The 20994-nt window shown below is 36.7% G+C and overlaps 1 protein-coding gene across 1 annotated transcript in view; it reads left to right on the forward strand.

Annotated features, from left to right (window-relative positions):
* SNTG2 (syntrophin gamma 2) overlaps window positions 1-20994 on the forward strand; it is a 234599-nt gene that overhangs the window by 175004 nt on the left and 38601 nt on the right. Inside the window, exons 10-11 of the mRNA XM_069008627.1 lie at window positions 4056-4185; window positions 11929-11967. Coding sequence (XP_068864728.1) covers window positions 4056-4185; window positions 11929-11967 — 169 coding nt within the window. The remainder of the gene's footprint in view (window positions 1-4055; window positions 4186-11928; window positions 11968-20994) is intronic.

Here is a 20994-nt window from a genome sequence, read left to right on the forward strand (position 1 = left end):
AAAAGATGTGCTATCAAACATAGATCTAGATTTTTATAGAAATATCTATATGATAAAATAGCTATATAAGTCTAAGAGAGATGGTTTCACATGCCTCAGATACTAAAAAAATAAAATGTTTTGCTGAAATTCATAGCCTCCAGTAAAGTAAAACTTTGGCTTTTCCCATTTCAGCTGGCACTGAAAATACTTTTTTATCTTAGAAAAGTCTTTGGATTTAACATCTCTATTGGAGCTTGAATGGAAATATTTCCTTACTAATATTAATTAATAGTGTTTGTTTAAAAGTGTCAATGTCAAGAAGAGAACTTAAAGTCTACCAATGCTCATCTGTTATTCTGACTGCCATTCTCACAAAGATAGTGTTTATTTTATTAAAAGGAATTAATGTTGTAAACAAACTCCAGAGGAGACCAGGAATGCAGGTCTAATCATTGTTCACCATGAAAGTGAGATAGAGACACTGAGTATGGAAAGTGGTGCCTCATGCTCCTTAGCAGAAATGATTGAAGGAAACAAAGTTATAAATAGGGATACAAAACTGAAAATAAGAAATGTGAGGCAGTGCAACACAAATTTCTAGTATCTAGGAAAGGCAAATATTCATTTCTGGTTCTAGTTGCAGTAGTCAGTAGCATAAATGCAGTAATAAAAGAGGTAGGAACTTCCCTCTCTGTGTTTTAAAATGGTCTTGGAGCCTCAGGAAAAAAACAAAACAAAACAACAAAACAAAAAAATTCAAACCAACAAACAAAATAAAAAGTCTACAGCAACTTTATAGCATCTTGAGACCTTTCAAACTTACTACTTGGTGTTAAATGGAAAGCTTCTCCGTGTCAGCTAACAGGAATAGGTGCTTTGTTGTGTCTCTTTTTTCTTTTCTGTGTTTTGAGGAAATGGCAGAGAGAAAGGTATGTCATTTAAGCCTGTAGGATTTATTTTGTCGTGAATTCCAGTGACATCCTGGTGCTTGCTTTGATTGTTTCACTCAAAACAAAACCCTCAGCATTTATTTTGTTATGCTTTTATTTTTAGTTTGGATATTTGTTTTTACACGGTCTTCTGTACACTATGCTTTTCAGAACACAGCATAGTACATAGAACAGTATCAATATATTTTGTGATCTTCAGAGAGAAACTATTATAACTGAAAACAAGAAATAATCATAGTAAAGCTGATTAAGATTCAGGGCAAAACCACTGTGTTACTACCATAGATTTCATGACTGGCATCTTTCAACTTTGAAAATCCCAGGCTGTTTCTTATCCTGAGTCATTTACACTGAACTGCTTTCTGGTAAAACCTCCTTCCTGCCCAAGTCAGCACAGTGGGGACAGCAGCGCCCCAAAGGCCTCAGTCTCATGTGCCAGGTAATATGGCACATCACTGGCACATCAGAAGCGTTGGACCAGCTCCTGGGAAAAGATGTCCTGGTGTTAGTCTGCTGGAGCAAGGGAGCAGCTCTGCAGGAAGGGCTTGGTAACCTTGGCAGACACCCCACTGAGCAGGCGTCAGCTGCGCACATGTTCACTGAGGAAGTCCCGTAAATGGGGCTGCATCAGGAATAATACACTCAACACATCAAGGGAAATGGTTATTCTCATCTATTCTCATCTATTTGTATTCCTGAGGCCACATCTGAGGTCGCTCCCTCTGTGGCCAGTTCTGATCTTCCGGTAGAAAAGATTTATATTTTAAGAAAGTTAGTGAGGAGCCTGGACTAGAGGACTTGCAGAATCCCCCACACCCTATTTGATTCTGTGCAAATATCCTGTTAGTGAAGTGTTAGATCTCTAGATAAACACTGATTCTTATTAATTGTTTTGTAATTGATCAACGTTTTTTAATAAGATAAAAAACAATAGGAATTTTAAGTGTAATCTGCACTATCACCAGCACCATGTTTCAAATGATAAAACATTGGGTAATTTTTATAATAAAATTATTTTTTAATTTTGATTGCCTGTTTTGGTTGCATCAGTTGTTAACTGAGCAGTTCCATTCTGTGATCTTTCACCAGCCACTTGTGTAAAGTCGTGCCACTGGGATAAGGCATTCACATCTTTGTGTGTCTGCTGAAGCTGAGGTAGTATCTAGGCACCCTGTGGTTCCATGGAGAGCATTGCTTGGCTCTCTTAAATGCTCTAGACTGTCCTCTTGCTGTGTAAGGATTCTAGCATCTTAGCTTTGATATTTGAGCTGGATATCTAAGCTGGGCATTGTGACTGGCTCCTCTTTGCAGCATTAAATTAAGTCTGTTTCCAGGCTCCACTGTGTATCAATGCATAAGGGCTGACAGATTCTCACTGTCTCACTGGGATGTTGAAAATATCATACCATAAGTCATTTCATTGTAGCACTGTTGGGATCTTTGTCAGAACCTTAGGTAAAAAGAACAATATGCTTGGAAGGTGATTATTAGACTCAGTTTACTTGAAGGCAATAAAAGAATTTTTTTTAAATCCTTTCTTTCTGAAGAGGTGAAGGAGATTTACTGAAATGAAACTGACACAGAATTGTGCCATTGCCATCAGGTTTTAGTAGTTACCATGATTATTCAATCATGAAAGAAAAACAGGCAATCATCTGATACATATTTAAGTATTTAGGACAAGCATGTTAATTTTTGCAAATAGCAAATGTAATGCTTTACAACTCCTTTAAAAGAAAAGCATCTCATATTTATCTATTCAGATAATTTGTCTCATTTATATTGTGTATGATGTGTCATTTATATTACCTTTTCTGGCAAAAATATAGAGTTCAGTATTCATGTTCACCATCAAACTCCCTACAAATGACAAAGGTTAGGTTAATAACTTTTTCGTTAACTCAGGAATGAATAACTGCCCATTAACCTCTATGTGTCATTTTGAATGTTGTCATATATCATAAATTAAGCAGTAGAGGACTTCACCTTAGATCAGAGAACCCCAGGAAGACTCAGCAACTTCATAGAGCAGTATTCTTGATTCAGTAGTTGGCTTTCTTCTAGGTTAGTACCAGAAATGAAGCGATATAGTATATAAGTATAAATATATAATATACAGATGTAGAAGGTAGTGGTTATATTCTCCATGTTATGTACAAAAAAACCTATATGCACAATCATTAAGATAATTATAATTGTCTTTCACAATAGTATATAACTAAAATCTAATTCTCCTGGCAATCGTAGGTATATTTAAATAATCTGAGTAGCTTTTTGAAGTTTAGCTACTGCAACTATGGTGTGTCACTTTTTTTAAATTTAGACCAGTGTACTTCCATGCCACTACTTAATGAGCTTTTGTTGTTCTTATTGGAAAATATTTAGAGTTAAAAAAGCATATTCCACCAGCATCCAGATGCAGGGGATTTCAGAGGTACATACACAGTGCCTAACTTACTGCAGATAGGAAAGGAAAGCATTGGCATTTGCAGAATAAAGTTGCTATAAACACATAAAAGTTGCATTAAAAGTTAATAAAATGCAGTTGCGCATAAGCCTGTGCCAATGCTGTTTTGAGAAAACTATTTAAGGAAAACTTTTTAAAGAAGCTTCTAAGAACATTTTTCAAATTGCTATGTCATAAAAGAGCTTAAAATAAATATTGATTTGAAGGAAACATAGAAAAGTATAGGAATCCAAGAAATGAAAGCTAGGGAAGACAGTGCTTTGAATCTTCGTACATTCCTAGTAAATTAAGCCAAAATGCAATAAAGAAAATCGGCATTCTGGTTTAAAAAAAACTATGTTTTTTCTAAAAGACCTGGTGCACATTTCCTGAATACGCTACCTTAAGTTCAATAATTATGAAGGTAACATGTATACCCAGGGGAAGTAAATGATCATCAGCACATGTGTATATTGGTACAGATAAAGTACTTATTGTATCTGTTGCCCTTGGTACTGCCCTATAATCCTTGGTTTTGTTGCCTTTCTATTGATTAGTAAATTAAACACTCAAAAACTTGTAAAAAGGCATAAAAATCATTTGAACACTGATAAATATTGGGCAGTTTCAGAAAACTGACGTATCTTCCTTTACGGATATATTTCTTCTTACTGCAGATCTAATGCATTTGAAGTGCTGGCACTCGATGGAGTTAGTACTGGGATACTTCAGTTTTATACAGCCCAGGAGAGTGCTGACTGGCTGAGAGCAATGTCAACTAACATCAGTGATTTGACACTTCAAAATGTATGTTACTTTCTGCATATTTTCTTGTTTATGCTATTGTAAAATTATTTCTAGTTTTCAAAGGGTAAAAAACAATTCACATTTAAGATACAATATATAAAATGCTTGTGGTATGGGGAGGAAAAGGAGAAAGGAAAAAGCAGGGAGAGGTTGCCTAATCAAAAATATCAAGTTTTCAAGGCATGCAGCATTAGCGTAGAAGAGAGAGCAGTAGAGAATCAGATTACATTTATCATTTTAAAGACTTTTAGGATAAAATATTTATCCATACTGGTCATTTCACAGAGATTTAGATGTGACCAAATATTTCATTTTTACATTTTTGTAATTAAACTGTGCTTGAAATTAGCATTTGTTGATTTTGAAACAAGCATGTGAAAATTCTGTGGCTAGTGAAGTATGATTTACAGAGGCTTACTGGGAGACAATGTTACATCTCTAAGTTGTCTAAGAGTTGATTTATTTAAGGTCACATTATTCCATCTCACTTCATTACTCCATAGTCTAAAGATGCCTATGCTATTTTAAGTTATTCCTGTAAAATAGTAAGTAACAATTGCCTTTGCAATAAGAAGTATTAACTAATCCCTGGAGAAACAGAAAATTACTATTTGGATAGCACATTTATTATTCCAACAAAGAGCAGCTAAAAATATAATAGTTGATAAATAAATAATAAATTTAAATATAATAATTTATAATTACAGAATTAACCAAAAAGTTAAATAGGGAACTCAATAATGTACAATTTTGAAAATATATTTGTCTTTAAGAAATGGTAAAATTCACTGATGAAAATACAATAGCACAGCTGTCCCTGAAAGAATTGCCTGTGCAGGTTTTAATCTTTTTTTCTCTAGATGTGTTGAGTCTGTAACTTCTTTCATAAATTTTGATTTAGTAGCCTGACTTTAATTTATGCATTGTACTCTAAATAAACTGTTTCTTAGGTCTCGAGATTATATTATGTAGAATTTGTATTAGATTTCAATATAAATCTTTGGTTAAAACAGAATTAAAACTTAATTTACTTTCCTAGTCTTCAAATGTTACATGAATCACGTTTGATCATAATAGTTCATTTATTCCACTAATTCTTTTAAAATATTGAATTGCTTAACCAATCTCTTTGACAAAATGAGAGATTTTTGCCTATGACTTATTCTTTATAAATACTCTGTATTTAGTGACTCACATCATGTAGAGAGTATTATTATTTGATAATTCTAAGAAAGTGTATGGTAATATTTCTAGAGCAATTCCAGTTCATAGTTACTAAGCCTTTTTTTTCTTTATAGAGAAATTCACTGAATGAAAACCACTCCAAGGATATAAGTGAATAAGGATAAAAATAAATGCAGGCAGCTTTTATTAGTCATATGGTGCTAGTCTGCTTTTTTCCAAAGGACTGTGTGCAGTAACTATGTGTCCTGACATAGTCTCTTCACTGTGCTGCGACCTGTCAGCAGCAATATTTTATTATAAACTAAGTGCTTTCATTAGTCTTCTCCACTCTCTATTAACAGTGAATTTTGCCAACATAGTCCATTTGGTGTTCATATAACTGGCTGCTCCCAGGAAGGGCCTGAGAAACAACAGTCATGATGAATGCCCATGTTTCATGTCCGTAGTGAGTTACAAAGTAAACTCTATGCAGCTCATATGAGAAGCATGTAAACTTCTTTGCTTGGACAGTAGCTTTACAGTTTTTGTCAGGTGTGCAGCCTGTGGAACAACTGGAAAGGTGTGTCCAGAGAATTTTTGTAATTATTGATCATCAGAAGGGGAGATGCAGTAGTCAGTGAGAATCCCTTTTGTTGCAAACTGGTTTTAAAACAAGGATTGTGAGGCTGGAGTACAGCAGAAGGCTGGAGAGCTCACTGCCTCTGGGCAGCCAGAAAACAAACCACTGTCCACAGTGCTTAGGGCAGGGCCTTTGAATTAGGCTTCTTGAAAGTCCATTTGGAATGCTTTTTATTACCTTAGTCCTATCATTTCAAAAAATGATTCTTTTCTTATCATACCTCTGACACTGACATTAGGGAATGGATCTGTAATTCCTTCAGAACTTCTTTCTGTTTCTGCACTTCTCCTCTTCTGTGGAGTGTCTCCCCATTCTCCAGGAGTGAAGATAATCACTACTGATTCAAAAATTGTTTCAGAGAATTCCTTATCTGGTTATGGGTTATTTTCATGAGTACTTGCTGACTCTAAGTTCAGTTGCTTCTCCAAATATTTAAACTATTGATTTCCTATTCTGTCCCGTGCCATCATCTCTGTATGCAAATTTCTTACTAGATACATGGTCACAATAGATTTTCTTGCTAATAATTTTTGGCATCATGTCAGCATCCTTACCTAAGCTATTACTAGGCTTTTAAGCAATACTTAGCATTATTCCTGTTTTACTTTCACATGTTTTTACATTTTCTTTTGCTGGTACTTGTTTCATGACTTTAGCAACTTTTCTTGCACTTTAGTCATTCTTACTTAAACTGTGCTTATTTGTGCTACTCTTATATACATTCTTGTCCTACATATTTGCATAATATTTTGAATAATTTATTTTAGAATTTTAGTTCTTAAAGAGCTCCTAATGGGGATATTTTTTGTACAGCGCACGCAATCTTTCCTGTATCACTTTACCCAGATATACTTCATTTTTTTTATTTTACCCTAGTACAGTCATGTTCAGCAGCTCTTTGTCAGATCTCCTGCTGGTGCTAGGAGACAGTCCTAATGTGGGTAGTGCAAAAATAGCTCTGCCATAATGTGACACTTCTGCTAATGTCAGACTACTCTTTTGAAGTACTGAAACATCTAACTTCTATACAAAGGCAAGCTCTCTGGAGATCAAGTGTATAGGAGGAGTCATCTTTCAACAGTAAAGATGTGAGAAGTTGTCACTGCATAGGAATGCTACCCCTGTATGATAGCATATTTACAGAGTGCTACTTGGTAGATGAGAAATAATGGTTCTGGTACCAGCCTGGAGTTAGTTCTTAAATGACTGAGGAGGCCAGGGAATGCTGCAACATGGAGAAAAATGGTAAGGGTGTCTTTTCAGCCCTCATTGCTGATACATGCTTTGTGTGCTGAGCTCAGAAAATCTCCTAGTAACAGTCAGCTTTACAAGCAACATGCATTTACTTTTATTTCTGAGGACCCTTGCCCCAGATTATTCATCTCTCTGTTCATATTCTGGTTTTCTGTTTTTTTCACATATTTTTCTACCTGCATGGAACTACCCTATCATCTTCCTTTGTGATTCAATCCCCATTTTCGATGTTCTCAAAGCTCTTTACATTTACCTTTGGCAGAAATAAATAGAGGTGAATGAGCACCTCACATTTATTTCTTCATACACCTCTTTTCTCACAGATGGAGGTGCAGTTGAAAAAACTGAGAGAAGAGGAATAACAGAAACTGGCAGTGAATTTTCCATGATGAAATAAGAAGCACAGGAAACAAGTTAATCTACATGTGCTTCTTACTGCTGCTGTTCTTAATTTCTTCAGCTGAAGGGTTCTTTGCAGTATGAAGTGACAATGCCATGATGGTGATAATTTTTAGGAGAAAGGTCTTTGGGATAATTTATATTTCTCTCCCCATTTTTCACCATTCAGATTGACAACTATTAGATATGTGCGCTTTTCTCATGGATCTTAATTATTTTTTTTGAAATATAGCATTGAACATAAATTTAGTCATAATCAGTAGAAGTACCTAAAGGTAATTCTGTCAGTTCATTTACATTATAGAGATTTGTTTCTTATAACTTTCTCAAGATTTTGTGTTTTTTTCCTAGTGTACTCTAAAGATGTTACTTTAAAAAAAAATATTCATAAATAAATGAGTAGGTCATAAGCAGGTAAGAGAACAAGTTATGATGCACTTGTTCCACTTTAAACATTATTTATGATTTTTATAAATCATTCCAGCAGTTTCATTGGAGGATGGTAGAAACTTAAAATTTTATTCTAAAGTAGGGTTATTAGTACAGATGACATTTATGCCCATGACAGCTTTCTTAATTGCAAATGTCATCGTCTGTAAACCTTCTCTTTTATTTCTTCATGTAAACATTGCAGTCGTGTGAAATTTCTGTTGTAATAGAGATTTTTGAAATATGAACTTTGAACATACATAAAAAAACGAAACGAAAGAAGATTGAGAAGGTCTTGCTTTCTTTACACAGCAGAATGTGGGGTACATGTAGATGGAAACAAAATCCTTGTATGTAGGAAGCAGTATACAAATTTGACTGCCTCAATGATTGTACAAACAATTCTATTCCCAGGGTGAGAAGGCATAATATTTCTTCACTGCTGCTTTTTGTTCTTTTAAGTGCAAAAATTTCCAGTTGAAAGTATCACAGTTCAAACTGTAGAGGTTGTAAAGGGAAGTCAGTAAGGGTAGGAACCACATCCCCTAAGCTTAGCCAAGCAATAAGCAGTCACATAGGATACCAATACAGCTAGGAAAAAAATAGGTGCCTGTCAAGATCCTTCACTCTCACTGTTTTCTGGAAAGAGAATATAGGTATATTATATGTGAGATAAATCCCAGCCTGGGTGGTATTTAGATTTAGGTAAATGGTTTGGAATCATTTCTGTTCCTGCTCCGTATGTATCCATTTAGAACAGAGTACAGGAATTACAATCTGCTTAATGGTTCCTTTCCCAAGTTGCCTGCAGTCTTTGCAGACCCAGGTTTTTGGTTTAGTTCCCCTGCTGTCTCCAGCTCCCATTTCTCTGCTGCAGTGCTGAGAGCTCATGCACTGCCAGCAAGGTAAATGTCTGCCATTTGTATTCCTGTCTGTCTGCACCAGCTGTGGAGGCATGTGAAGGGCACACATGGTGCTGGGTGAAGTGAGGAGTTTGTACTTCTCTCCTCAGCCCCATGACATTGGGATGTAATATGATATAGAAGCAGATCTTTCCTCTCCCCACAGATACATCAGGGCTGCAGCCATCCTGCTTTGAATAGGGAATTGCTGTCTGTGCAGTGAACAACTGTGGAGTCCAAAGCATTCTTCCCTATTGTCGTTACCAATGGGAAGCTGAGCTGGTTATGAGGATGCTCTTCGGAATACCATCATAGTGCAGTCAACTTGCATGGCCAGTCTGACACACATTTTTCTAGGCACATTTACTTGCACTGGTTTGTGCTATAGTAATCTTGTTACTGAGCATGGTTTTGGACGCTTGAAAGGAAATTATGTTTTCTCTGTGTGTAACATGGCTTTTATATAGTTACTTTGTGTATGTTTTTGTGTCTGAAGCACAGGAGAAAGGTTGGACCTGCATGTGGGCAGGGTGTATCAGCATTTTTACTGACACTGAAGTATTCCAGGTGTCTTTTCATTAAGACCTGCACAACTGCTCCAGCAGGATTAAGCCCACCCCCAAATCAGACTGGTGAGGTCTGCTTCCTTCTGCAATGCTGAGCATGTCACCAATTTGTTTTAACCAAGTTACAGAGGGAGGTTCTTAAGTTCTGGCTGGTTTGTTACTGCTGGGGCCCTGAGGGCACCAAGAACCTCAGCCATCTCTTCTCCCAGCTGTCCTTCAGGCTAGCTCTGGCACAGTGCAGCCCTGCAGTCAGGGGCCGGGCTGAGGAAGGCACACCTGTGTGCATGACCTGTGAGCAGCCTTGCTGGGGCCCCTGTCTCCGCTCAGCAGCTGAATTTCAGTTCCATCCTCGTCTTTGCTCCATGCCTGTGCTAAGCTGCAGGTGCCAGCACCTGCAGGCTGTGACCCACCTCTGTTGTGGTAGTCCCTGCTCCTCTTCTAAGGTGGCAGGGAGCTGGTAGGGCCACTCCAAGAGCCTAGCAGGATCTCTCAACACACTGTCCAAGGTGACAGCCAGGCCTGGCAGATGCCCCAGGCTCCCAGCAGCTTGGCCACCTCAACCTTAGACCTTCAGTCACTCCCAGCTGTCTGACCCACCAGCACACCTTAACTGTTTGACTGCACAATTCAGTTCCAAAAGGTTGCAAAAGTAATTGTGTGAGGTAGAAGAGCCCTGATCGCCCATGATGGGTTAGGCCTGAAAAAAGCTCCTACAGCCCTGAGCATTGCTTTCACCCTCTGTCCCTACAGTCTAGACTCCTGTTGTTATCATACCCCTCCACACTGCTTTTTGTCTTAGGGTCATTTTGTTTATGATCATAGATACTTCACTCTGGGCAGGACAATGACTTGTTATTGTTATCTGTTAGGTGCAAGTGTATGTGTGTGTATAAATCCTACACATCCTGAGGCCTGTGTCGTTACCATAACACAAAGCCATACAGGCGTACTGGGTCTGGCTGGGATGGCGGTCGCTTTCTTCATAGCAGCAGGTGCTGTGTTTTTTATCTGTGGCTAGATCAGCATTAATAACACACCAGTGTATTGGTTGGTGCTGAACAGTGCTTACACAGGATGAAGGCTTTGACTTTTTCTCACTCTGACACCCCCCACCCACCTCAGCAAAGGATGACCAAGGAATTAGGAAAGGACATGGTTGGGACAGCTGACTGAAAGTGGGCAAAGAGATATTCCATACCACTGTGCTCAGCAATAGAAGTGACATAGTGGACAAAGGAGGTGTGGGTTTGTCTTCCAAGATGGCTGTTGCTTGGAGCCTGCTTGTGGGAGGCAGAGAGTGATTGCATTTATGTCATTTGTTTTTTCCTTGTTTCTTTCACTTAAGCTCTCTTTATTTTGACTCAGAATTTTTTTTTGCTTTTGCTTTTCCTATTCTCTCACCCTTCCTGCTTGTTGAGGGAAGGGAGTGAGGAGCTATGTGGGTGCTCAGCTACTGGCTAGAGTCAACCCACAGCAGTCAATGGCATCACCATTTTTACTGAGTTACATCCACAGATTCCATCTTACAAATCTGGTGTGCCCAGGATACAAGAAATAGCCCTGGATTTCTTCTGCTCATTTCCTATGGCAGTTGTAGATTTCCCTGTGCCTAGGTGTAGAGTTTTGGTCTTCCATCACAAACCTTTCATTTCTAATAAAACAGGCTTTTTTTACAACAAGGTCCTTTGGAAGTACTCTAGGACAGTTTTCAGCTTACACCTAGCATATAGGGAAGTCTGGTTTTCCACTCTAATCTATTTCTTTCTAGATTCTTATCTACACTTAACAATATTGCATTTTAAAGAAATGTTATACTTTAAAGAAGGGAATATATGTCAGTGTTGTCCACCACTCATCTATGCAAACTATGACTGCCAGAGAAAAGTCAAAATGAACAAAACTCTTCTTTATCTAAACAAAGAGGAAAAACTTTGTCTTGGAGGGTAAACTAAAAGGAAAGCCAATGCAATTTTCCCTTCATCTTTAAATACATCTTATAGTCTATTGTTATCATTTCACAAGGACTTAATTACAGAACTCATTTAAGAATCTGCTTAAGCAGTTGTTTAACTGGGACCTCAGTGAGATGTCTACAGTGTAGTATAATATTTTCACTCAGACTGGCAAAGTTAAATTCATAAATGCAAATCTTTATGAGGTATTTAAGGAAAAATATGATAAAAGGCTTTTGTCTTTCAAATACTTGGTTTTATAAATTCACTGTGATAGTAAAAATCTAGTATTTAAGCACTGAATGGTATCCTTTCTTAAAAATATAATTTGGAAGCATTAATATAGTATTCAATAACTAAGTCAATCAATGCTAATTGCATCACAAAAACTCTTCAGCATATTAATAACTTTGTGTTCTTCCATCTCTCTTTTATAGATGAAAATGGCAAATAAATGCTGTTCTCCCTCTGACCAGGTAAGATTTCCATTATATTATACATTTCTTTTAATTCTTGTGATTACATTGTTGGAAAATTTGTAGAGGTTGCATATACTCATCTAGTCAGTTTTAAAATTCTAAAGTTTTCTATGGTTTGAAATTCTGAAATTACCTACTCAATATGGGAGATTCTTAATATGCGTAATAATACACAGTGATGAGTGGAATCATCCACTGTAAACCTAAAATTGGATTAGATGGAGCCATGAAATACATGGGAGGGGAACAATGGAACTCCCAACCATGTCTTGGAAAGCACAGTCTATGTTTGCATGTAACACTGCAGCAGTGAGTCTGTTAACTCCCAGTTTACATCACATATGGTGCACACATAGCCAAGGGGTGTATTCCAGATGCAGTCTGTTTTGCATGTACCATGCTATGCAGAATGCATTTGCCATGTGTGTTTTTCTGTGACTTTTGGAGCTCAGGACCCTGATGATATATTTCTTCTGCTCCAATTAGACCAATGTCCTGAAGACCCAGATGAATTTACTGGACTGGGAAGTATTCTTACTTCTTGCAGCATTGCAAAGAGGTTTTTTTTTTGTTTACTTTGTAAAATATAATAGCATTTTCCAGGCTAATTTGTTAATTCTGGAAAGTACTTCGAAGTTTGTATTACAAAACTAATGGGTTTCACTTACATCTGTTTTCATTGCATCAGGCTGGAATTGAATCATTACTGAAGAACAGAGACTCCAGTCCCACCTCTTTTCAAAAATTCTAGGCTTGTAGATTATAAAAGTGAAAAATAGATGTCTTATAGTGTTTTGCTGCAGAAATTAAAATTTTTTACAGAAGTCAAAGATCGAGTCAAAAAATTCTTCATATCAGGATCAAATAAATATTTATTAGCTTGACATATTATATACTCTTTCACACATCACTAGTTTGTCATCTTATTTGTAAAATGTACTTGGAAATGTATAGACTTTTCTAGAAGTTACTGAAAGTATTTAAGCATTAACATTTTCTTAAAACAGGAAACTATTTCCTTATATTTGTGTTAATCCTTTTAAAAAATATATACCTCAAAACCCACCACAGACTTTAATTCTGTGTGTAGAACATAATCAAATTACCCCTAAAACCAAAATGAATGCCTATTCCATATAAGAAGTGAGTATTTAGTGTTCACTGGAAGTCTCTTCCAACACCTTGCTAGTGGATGGACTGCAAGATGGGTGATGGGAGAGCAAAGTCCCTCCCACTGTAAGTAAAGATCAGATTTGTGAGCACTTCAGGAACCTAAACATACCTAAGTCTATGGGACCTGATGAAATGCATCACAGAGTCCTGAGAGAACTGGCTGATGCAGTTGCCAGGCCACTCTCCATGGTATTTGTAAAGTCATAGAATTCAGGTGAAGCCCCTGGTGAGTGGTAGAAGAGAAATATTGCACTCATTTTTAAAACAGATGGAAAAGAGGACCCCAGGAACTACAGACCTGTCAGCCTCATCTCTGTTCCTGGGAATATCATGGAACAGATCCTCCTAGAAGCTGTGATAAGGCCCTTGAAGGGCAGAGAGGACTTAGGGAACAGAAAGCCAGCTTTGTCCTGGATTCCATCAAAAGTATAGAGGCCAGGAGGTCAGAGCAGGTGATTCTGTCCCTCTGCTCTGCTCTTGTGAGACCCCTCTAACTCTGCATCTAGCCCTGGAGCTCCCAAATTAAGAAGGATGTAGACCAGCTCTAACAGGTCCAGAGGAAGGCCACAGGGGCCAGAGGGATGGAACATCTCTGCTATGAGAAGAGACTGAGGAAGCTTTGGCTGTTCAGCCTGGAAAAGCGAAAGCTCCAGGGTGACCTTTTTGCAGCCTTTCAGTACTTAAAGGGGGTCTATAAAAATGATTGGGACAAACCTTTTAGCAGGATCTATTGTGATAGGACAACGGGTAATAATTTTAACCTGAAAGAGTATTGATTTAGATTAGCCATAAAGAAGAAGTTGGTTTGTTTACATTAAGGGTGGTAAAGCACTGGCAAAGGTTGCCCAGAGAGGTGGTGGATGCCGCATCCCTGGAAACATTCGAGGTCAGGTTAGTGGAGCTCTGAGCAATCCAATCTAGTTGAAGATGTGCCTGCTTTTTGCAGTGGGATTGACCTCCATGGCATTTAAAGCTCCCTTCCAACCCAGAGTGTTCTATAATTCTGTGATTTAATTACCCTCTTTGCCATGTCTTTTAATTATTAATTAAACCAATATGAAAAATAGGTGATTATGAATGCCAGGGGAAAAGGTGTTTGATTTGGATATCTTTTGTTGGATGTCTGCGAGTACTTTAGTAACTGTCTACTGCAAGTACTTTAGTAACTACTCAAAGATTTTTTCTTATCAGTTTGGGCACACATAATGAGTTCAGTTGAAAAAAGGACAACATACTCTTCCTCAATTCTTAAAAAATTTTGGGGAGAGTCATACAACTAGATATATATCATTAGATACATAATTTGATTTCCTAAATAAACAGGCTAGTCTCCATAAACTGCCTAAATAATCAGTGCAGAAACTTACTCTGTTCCAGAGAGCTGTTCAAATGTGAAACTTGGTATCAGTGTTTTAATCATCCTTTACAGGAGCCACTTTTGCTGTCTTGACTTGTCTCTTAGCCTACCATCTAAAGTAGGTGCCTAAAGTAAGACAGTGCAAATCTATCCCACTTTTTCTATTCCAGGTATGAAAAGAAGAGACAATACATTTAGGACCTTAATTTCAGAAGTTGAAAGTTTAAGGTAGAACTGACAGCACAAACTTGTTGTTGTTCTCTGCCAAAGAATGAGGAAAAAAAAAAGTATAATGAATTTGGGCAGTTCAAGTAAAATTAGAGAACATAAAAATATTAAAGGAGCAAATGTGAACAACTCAGACTTTATATGTCCTGTGAAAATTGGCTTTAAAAACAATCAAAATGGGAATTTCTCAGATAAATATATCACAAAGGCATCATATAAAACTTGGCAATGATAAAGCAGAAGAGGACTTGTTCTGTCCTAGATTAATGGAGCCTATTAGTGTCAGTTACATAATGTTTGTACAGACCTGAATAGCTCTTATTAATGCAATTGATTTAAAATTTAGAGAAAGGATAACCTTAAGAGATTGAAGGTCACTTGAAGGACTGCCTTGAAGTAATATTGGTGATAGCTGCAAATTTATCTTTCCTTTTGAGCATGGACATTCCTGAAGAATTAAACAGGTCCTTAGAGCTTCATTACTGTATTGCCTGCTGTGAGTTTTCTTCATTGCTTTTAGAGTACAACTTAACCTTTCTTAAAGGGAGAAGGTTGGATGTGAATAGGTTTCATTCAGATTCTGTTTATCACAGGCCATTAACAAACTAGGATTCAGGGTCATCAAGAACATAAAAAATTACTTCGTAAACCTGGCTTTTTTCTTTGTTATTCATATTGCTTCTGACTGGTTTCACTGCAAACAGAATCTGCAGATGTGATGAATTCTGTATGCATTTAAATAAAGAAAATGGCAAAGGAGTAAGATATTGGTTCTTGGGTCTAAACCAGCTGTATTTATGGGTCTCTTTGCAAAAAGATGGCAAACAAACATGGTGCGATTCTTGGCCTGTGCAGGGCTGTAATTTGGACTTTGATGATTCTTGGGGATCCCTTCCAACTCAGAATAGTCTATGATTCTCTGATTCTGTGACTTTGCCCTGCATCTGTGGTCCAAAGTTAGAGGTATTAGGCAAGGTAGTAGAAGTTGTAATTATTATTGGTATGTTTATACCGTTAAAATAAACAGTACCGGTTCATGAATTTAATTGGCATGGTCTGGCTACTTCCACACTGTTAACTTCCTTTTGCCCACCAAAGCTAAAATCCCAGACTGTGGAAATTGTTTGGCAAGTTCTAGTTATACCAGGACATGTCACAATAGCTCCAAGTCAAGGACTACAAGATTTTAAGAAATATTCAGGGTTATATGAATTTGAAAGGATTAAATAAGTAACACTGCTGAAGCTTGGGTTCCAAGTGTCTATGTAACCTGTGTCAATGATGAAACACACAGCATCTATGCATCATAACTTTTGATTTTGCTTGATATAATTTATTATAATACTCTAGAGAATTGAAAGCACTAGATTCTTTGCTAGATTTGGGATTCAATTTTCCAAAAATACATACTATTGGATTGATATTTATATTTTATATCTAAATATTTGGAAAGGGCAAACATTATGGTTGCTTATTGAGTAAAGAAGGAAAAGTTGGACAATTAGAGACTAGTCAATTTAACTTCAATCTCCTTAAAGAAATTTGAAATAAATAAACAAAATATCTGTGTGGAGCAGAAAGATGACAAATGACTGCCCTGAATGATTTGTCAATAATAAATAGTGACAACCAATCTAATTTTCTCTTGTGATCATGCAACATGTTGTATGGATGTGTGACAGGAGGTTGCCACAACATATCTTGATTCCAGCAAGGCTTTTGACAACTTTTGAATTAAAATATTTTAAACAAGTATTATACAGATTCGGTTGTATAGATTTTGTTGGATAATCCAATATCAGGAATGGATGGTTCACTTTAAAAACTGATATATTGACTAGAAGTGCTGATGAGGTCTGATCTGGATCCAGTTCCCTTGAATTCTGCCTTTATGGTGCATTAGCGAAAGTAAGCCTACTTATTTTGCAGACATTAAGCTTTAAAATACCATGTTAGACATAGGATGATCTTGTCATATTGAAGTAAGAGTCTGAAAAACAGGGTTGAAGCCAATTAGGACATGGCATATATGCAAGAATAATTAAGTATATGTAAAAGACTGGGAAAAACTGAAGAGGTTGTTACTGGAAAATGCTTGATGGTTATCTGGGGGTGTAAATTCTTCTAGGAAGGTTTAATTCATACACCACTGTCTTACTAGAACTCAGAGATGTCCCTAATTCAGAAGCCAGTCAGATAGATAATATGAAAAACAGCAGGTTTGTTTTTATGAATTATTACTATGGTTTATTATTACAGTTTATGATTACATTAGCCTCTTGTAATCAGGTACGGGGTTGACCAACAGAGACCCCAAAAACTTGCATTCTTTTGGTTTACCTTATACTCCTCTTTTCCACCTTTTCCCCCTCACAAATAAGGAATTCACCCACACTTTATTACTGCATCTCCATTGACCTTTATTTTTTCCAAATTTTACATGCTTATTTGGTTATTTCAGCCTGTGATACCAGCACAACTCTCTGTAAGTCAGTCCCCTTTTTCATTATCTTTTGACATTCTTCATCCATTATTTACTTTCTTTTAGTGTGTTTCTCCTTCTGGTTTACCCTCTTTTTGCTGTTTACCCCCTTGCTGGCTTCAGCTACCAGCCAACTCCTCCTTTCACATCGTGAGCGATGTCCAGCACTTTCTTACAGTTACCTTGTCAGTTTAACATCAGGCCAGGCTGGCTGCTTACCTGCATGCCAGAACAACCATGTCTGTTCAGGGGCTTTTGAGAAAGGCGGGTACTGTGGGCTGTACCTAAGTCAGCTACTGCAAGACATGCTAAGTGTTCCTGTTGCTGTAAGGCCTTGGCAGCAATGCTGCCTCTGATTTTGTGCACTATGTTTCCAAAAAGGTATTGACCAGAGGTTTTCTATGACCTTTGTGGACAGGTTGAAGAAAATACAGAGACAGAGGTATGAAAGAAATGTTCAGTAAAGATAACTTTGTGCTCAGAGAATAACACACAAAAAAAAAAAAAAAAAGCAGGAAAGAATGATGCCACACAAGCTACATATCCTTGTTTGTGGATTTTTGCTCCATTTGTGAACTGAGTATGCTTTTTTAACTCTTCCAGTGTAAGGTCAAAATCACTTGAGTCTTTAGTGGATAGGGCAAAATAAAGTCTTTAATTGTGATTACAGCAAGAGCGATTCACGTTTGACATGAGAAACAAAGTGCTAGAATAGCTTATTGAGAGAAAATAGGAAGCCTCCATTAGAAGAGGTGCTGCGAACATTAAGGATGCATTTTTTAGAAACAAAATAGGTATCATGGAGAGGGTAAAGTACTAAGTTTATCAGAAGCCTCTTTTCTACTCTGTGTTTGATAATTATAGGAATGTAATTCTAAATAAAAAGCTTTTCAAATATTAAGGCTTTTCTCATTGTTCCTCATAGCAGAATGGCTGCTGCAAGCACACCATGAACATATTTGCCTGGCTTCATCCTGCAGCCTAAAAGAAACCCTGAACCTACTCTTGAAAGATTATTTTATCTTCTTTTTTCTTTCCTCAAAACAGAGAAAAAAGTTTTTAAAAATATACCATAGCAATAAAACTATGTTATCCTAATGGTTAGTCTGAAAAAGTTAGATTCTTGAAGACTATAATTCTACAACTTACACCTGTAGAAAGGGAGCAGGACTAAATTCCTTTAAGCATAAAGAGGCCACATAGAGATAGAATTGAGATCTTCCTTGGTAATTTTTTAAACTTTGTTTATATGGGAGGACAGTTTTTCAATTCCTAACGAAATTGTCTTGATTTGCTTCAGAGACTTCCTCTGGGACCTCAGATCCTCAAGTGAAAAAACTTACTCTAACAGAAGTACCACTTAAAAACACTTAAACTTTTTAACCTCTAGTCAGCTAATATGCTGTGAGGTAAATATGCTCTGTGAGCTAAATAGCTGCAGTTTGAAATGGTTTCTTCTTTATTTTCTGCTTGTTATTGTTGTAATATTGCTAAAATACAAAGCAAACATATAAGACAAAAAAGAGAGTTCTGAAGGATGTGAGTTTTCCATTATTATCTAGATTGGTTAGTTCCTGCTGCACAAGTAGTGCTAGTGATCTACTAAAATATAAGAATGCATAACCAGTAAGGCAACTTACTGGTGGTAGCTGTCTTCAGGAGAGGGTTTTGTGCTTTGGATCTTAGTTTGAACAAGAAGGCTATAATGAGTAAAGGTGAGAGACATCAGGTCCAACTTACCAGCCTCCTTGTTAAAACAAGCAAACAAAGAGTAAAAACTATTATCGCTACCCAAAAGAACTTGTAACCTATATTTTGCCCAGGCAGACAATGCCTGGGAGGACATATGAATTCAGATACATACCTATCTTCATAGTTCCCTTCAGCATAGTGTGGATATGTTGCTAGTTTTGGTGTTCAAACTGTGCCCAGATTGGAGTTATAAATTTCATTCTTGAACTAAAGCACATAGAACACTTGAATGTCATAATTTCTAAGTTCCTGTATAGTTTGCTCTCTAGCAGCCATTTAGGCATAACTGAATGCAACTGATGTACAATGGAAACCATTAATGTAATGTATCAAAACTGACAGCATTCCAATTTTTTTTTATTTTTAGTTAAACTTTATGTATGTGTGGGGACTGCTTGCCCCCCCTCACACTCCTGCCCCAATAGTCCTACTCTTCAAAATATGCCATCTACCACTTGTTTTGGAAAAGACCAAAAAAAAATGACTTAAGGTACCTCAAGATATACTTCTCTTCGCATTCCTGATTTGTTATAGTTCCATTGTGCCTCATAGTATGACATTGGTTCTCGCAGGTCAAGCTGGTGTCTCTTGTAGATTCTTATCCCACTTTAATTACAGAAGTGTATCTGTCTGTTCTGATGTGTCATACATAGAGATCTACTTGATTTTCTTTCTTCAGTTCCCCCCTGGGTGTTGTGCATCATTTAATTTTCATAAGTATTTAACTAAAAGTACTGTATACAAAATGTACTGACTGCTTTATTAAATTTAACATGTTATATTTCCAGTCGTTGCAGTATCTGGATGCTTTATTGCTGTAGGGAAACAATAAGTGCAAATAAGAACTTTCATTTATCTGCTATGATTGGATTACATTTTGTTAGTGACTTGTTTTATCTCATTGTAATGAGTGCCATTGCTCATTTTCTTCTTACAGGAGCTTTTGGAGAGTGTATTAGAGCATGTTAGAAACTTAATAATATATCAATGATGTATGGGTGATTTTCAAACAGTAGTGAAAGCATTGCTGAGAAGGTACAGTTTGTAGTATTACGCCTTGTGAGCACTCCTGGAAACTTCAAATGGCAGGTTTCAGTCAAAAAAATAGAATAGTTTTTATCACATGACTAACATTCCTACCCATGTACAGAGATCCAGTTAAAATCTCAGTAACCCAGTAAACCACAGACAGCTTGTTACTGAGTACCAACATTTGTTTGCTTTTGTTCCATACAGACTTTTGTTGAACTGAATAATTATTCTTTCTCCATTTCTGAGGTCCAAATGAACATTAAATAAACCAGTAAGTAAGAAAGATATGTAGAAAGAAAGTAAAAAACCCTAAAATAATGTGCTATTCGCTAGTGCTTTAGCATTTCTGCCCCGTGTAACTCATTACTGTCTGTAAGTGTAGCCATAGTTGAAAAGGAGCAAGCAGCTCAGCAATGTTCAGTATGTTCAGATTGGTGACTCACTCTAGATTTAAGTACCTGTTTCAAGAGCAATAAATTCCTCTTAATGTATGCAAAATGGAGCCTGGAATGTTTTCTGCTTTGTTATTTTTCAGTAGCTACATTCATGATATTCTGCTACCACACTATGGCATTATTATTTATGGAATTCCTTTATAAATTTGCATTTACCTCAAAAATGAAGCATGCAGTTTTACTTCTTCATTTCATTTTTTCTTAACAATAATTTATCTGAAAAATAAAGGCATTCATTGTAACACTGCTAAAGTTGTGTAATCACTGAATTTGATATCTAATTATTTGAAAACATAAATGAGATAAAGTGTATATGAAAAAAGTGTATAAACTCTGAAACACAACAATTGTGACAAAGACTTTGTTAACAGTTGCAAGCATGAGCCTGGAGAAAGCTGTCTGATTTCAGATAAATCTAGTGATTTGTTTAGAGGTACTTCCTTAGAGGTACCTGTAATAGAAGTGTCAGTATGTCCAGGTTTTGACACTGCTATAGATAATGTATTACGGTTTTTATAAACTGCTGAACTACTTTGGTACATGTA

This window comes from Aphelocoma coerulescens, chromosome 3 (genome assembly GCF_041296385.1).
Source record: "Aphelocoma coerulescens isolate FSJ_1873_10779 chromosome 3, UR_Acoe_1.0, whole genome shotgun sequence".
Taxonomy (NCBI): Eukaryota; Metazoa; Chordata; class Aves; order Passeriformes; family Corvidae; genus Aphelocoma; species Aphelocoma coerulescens.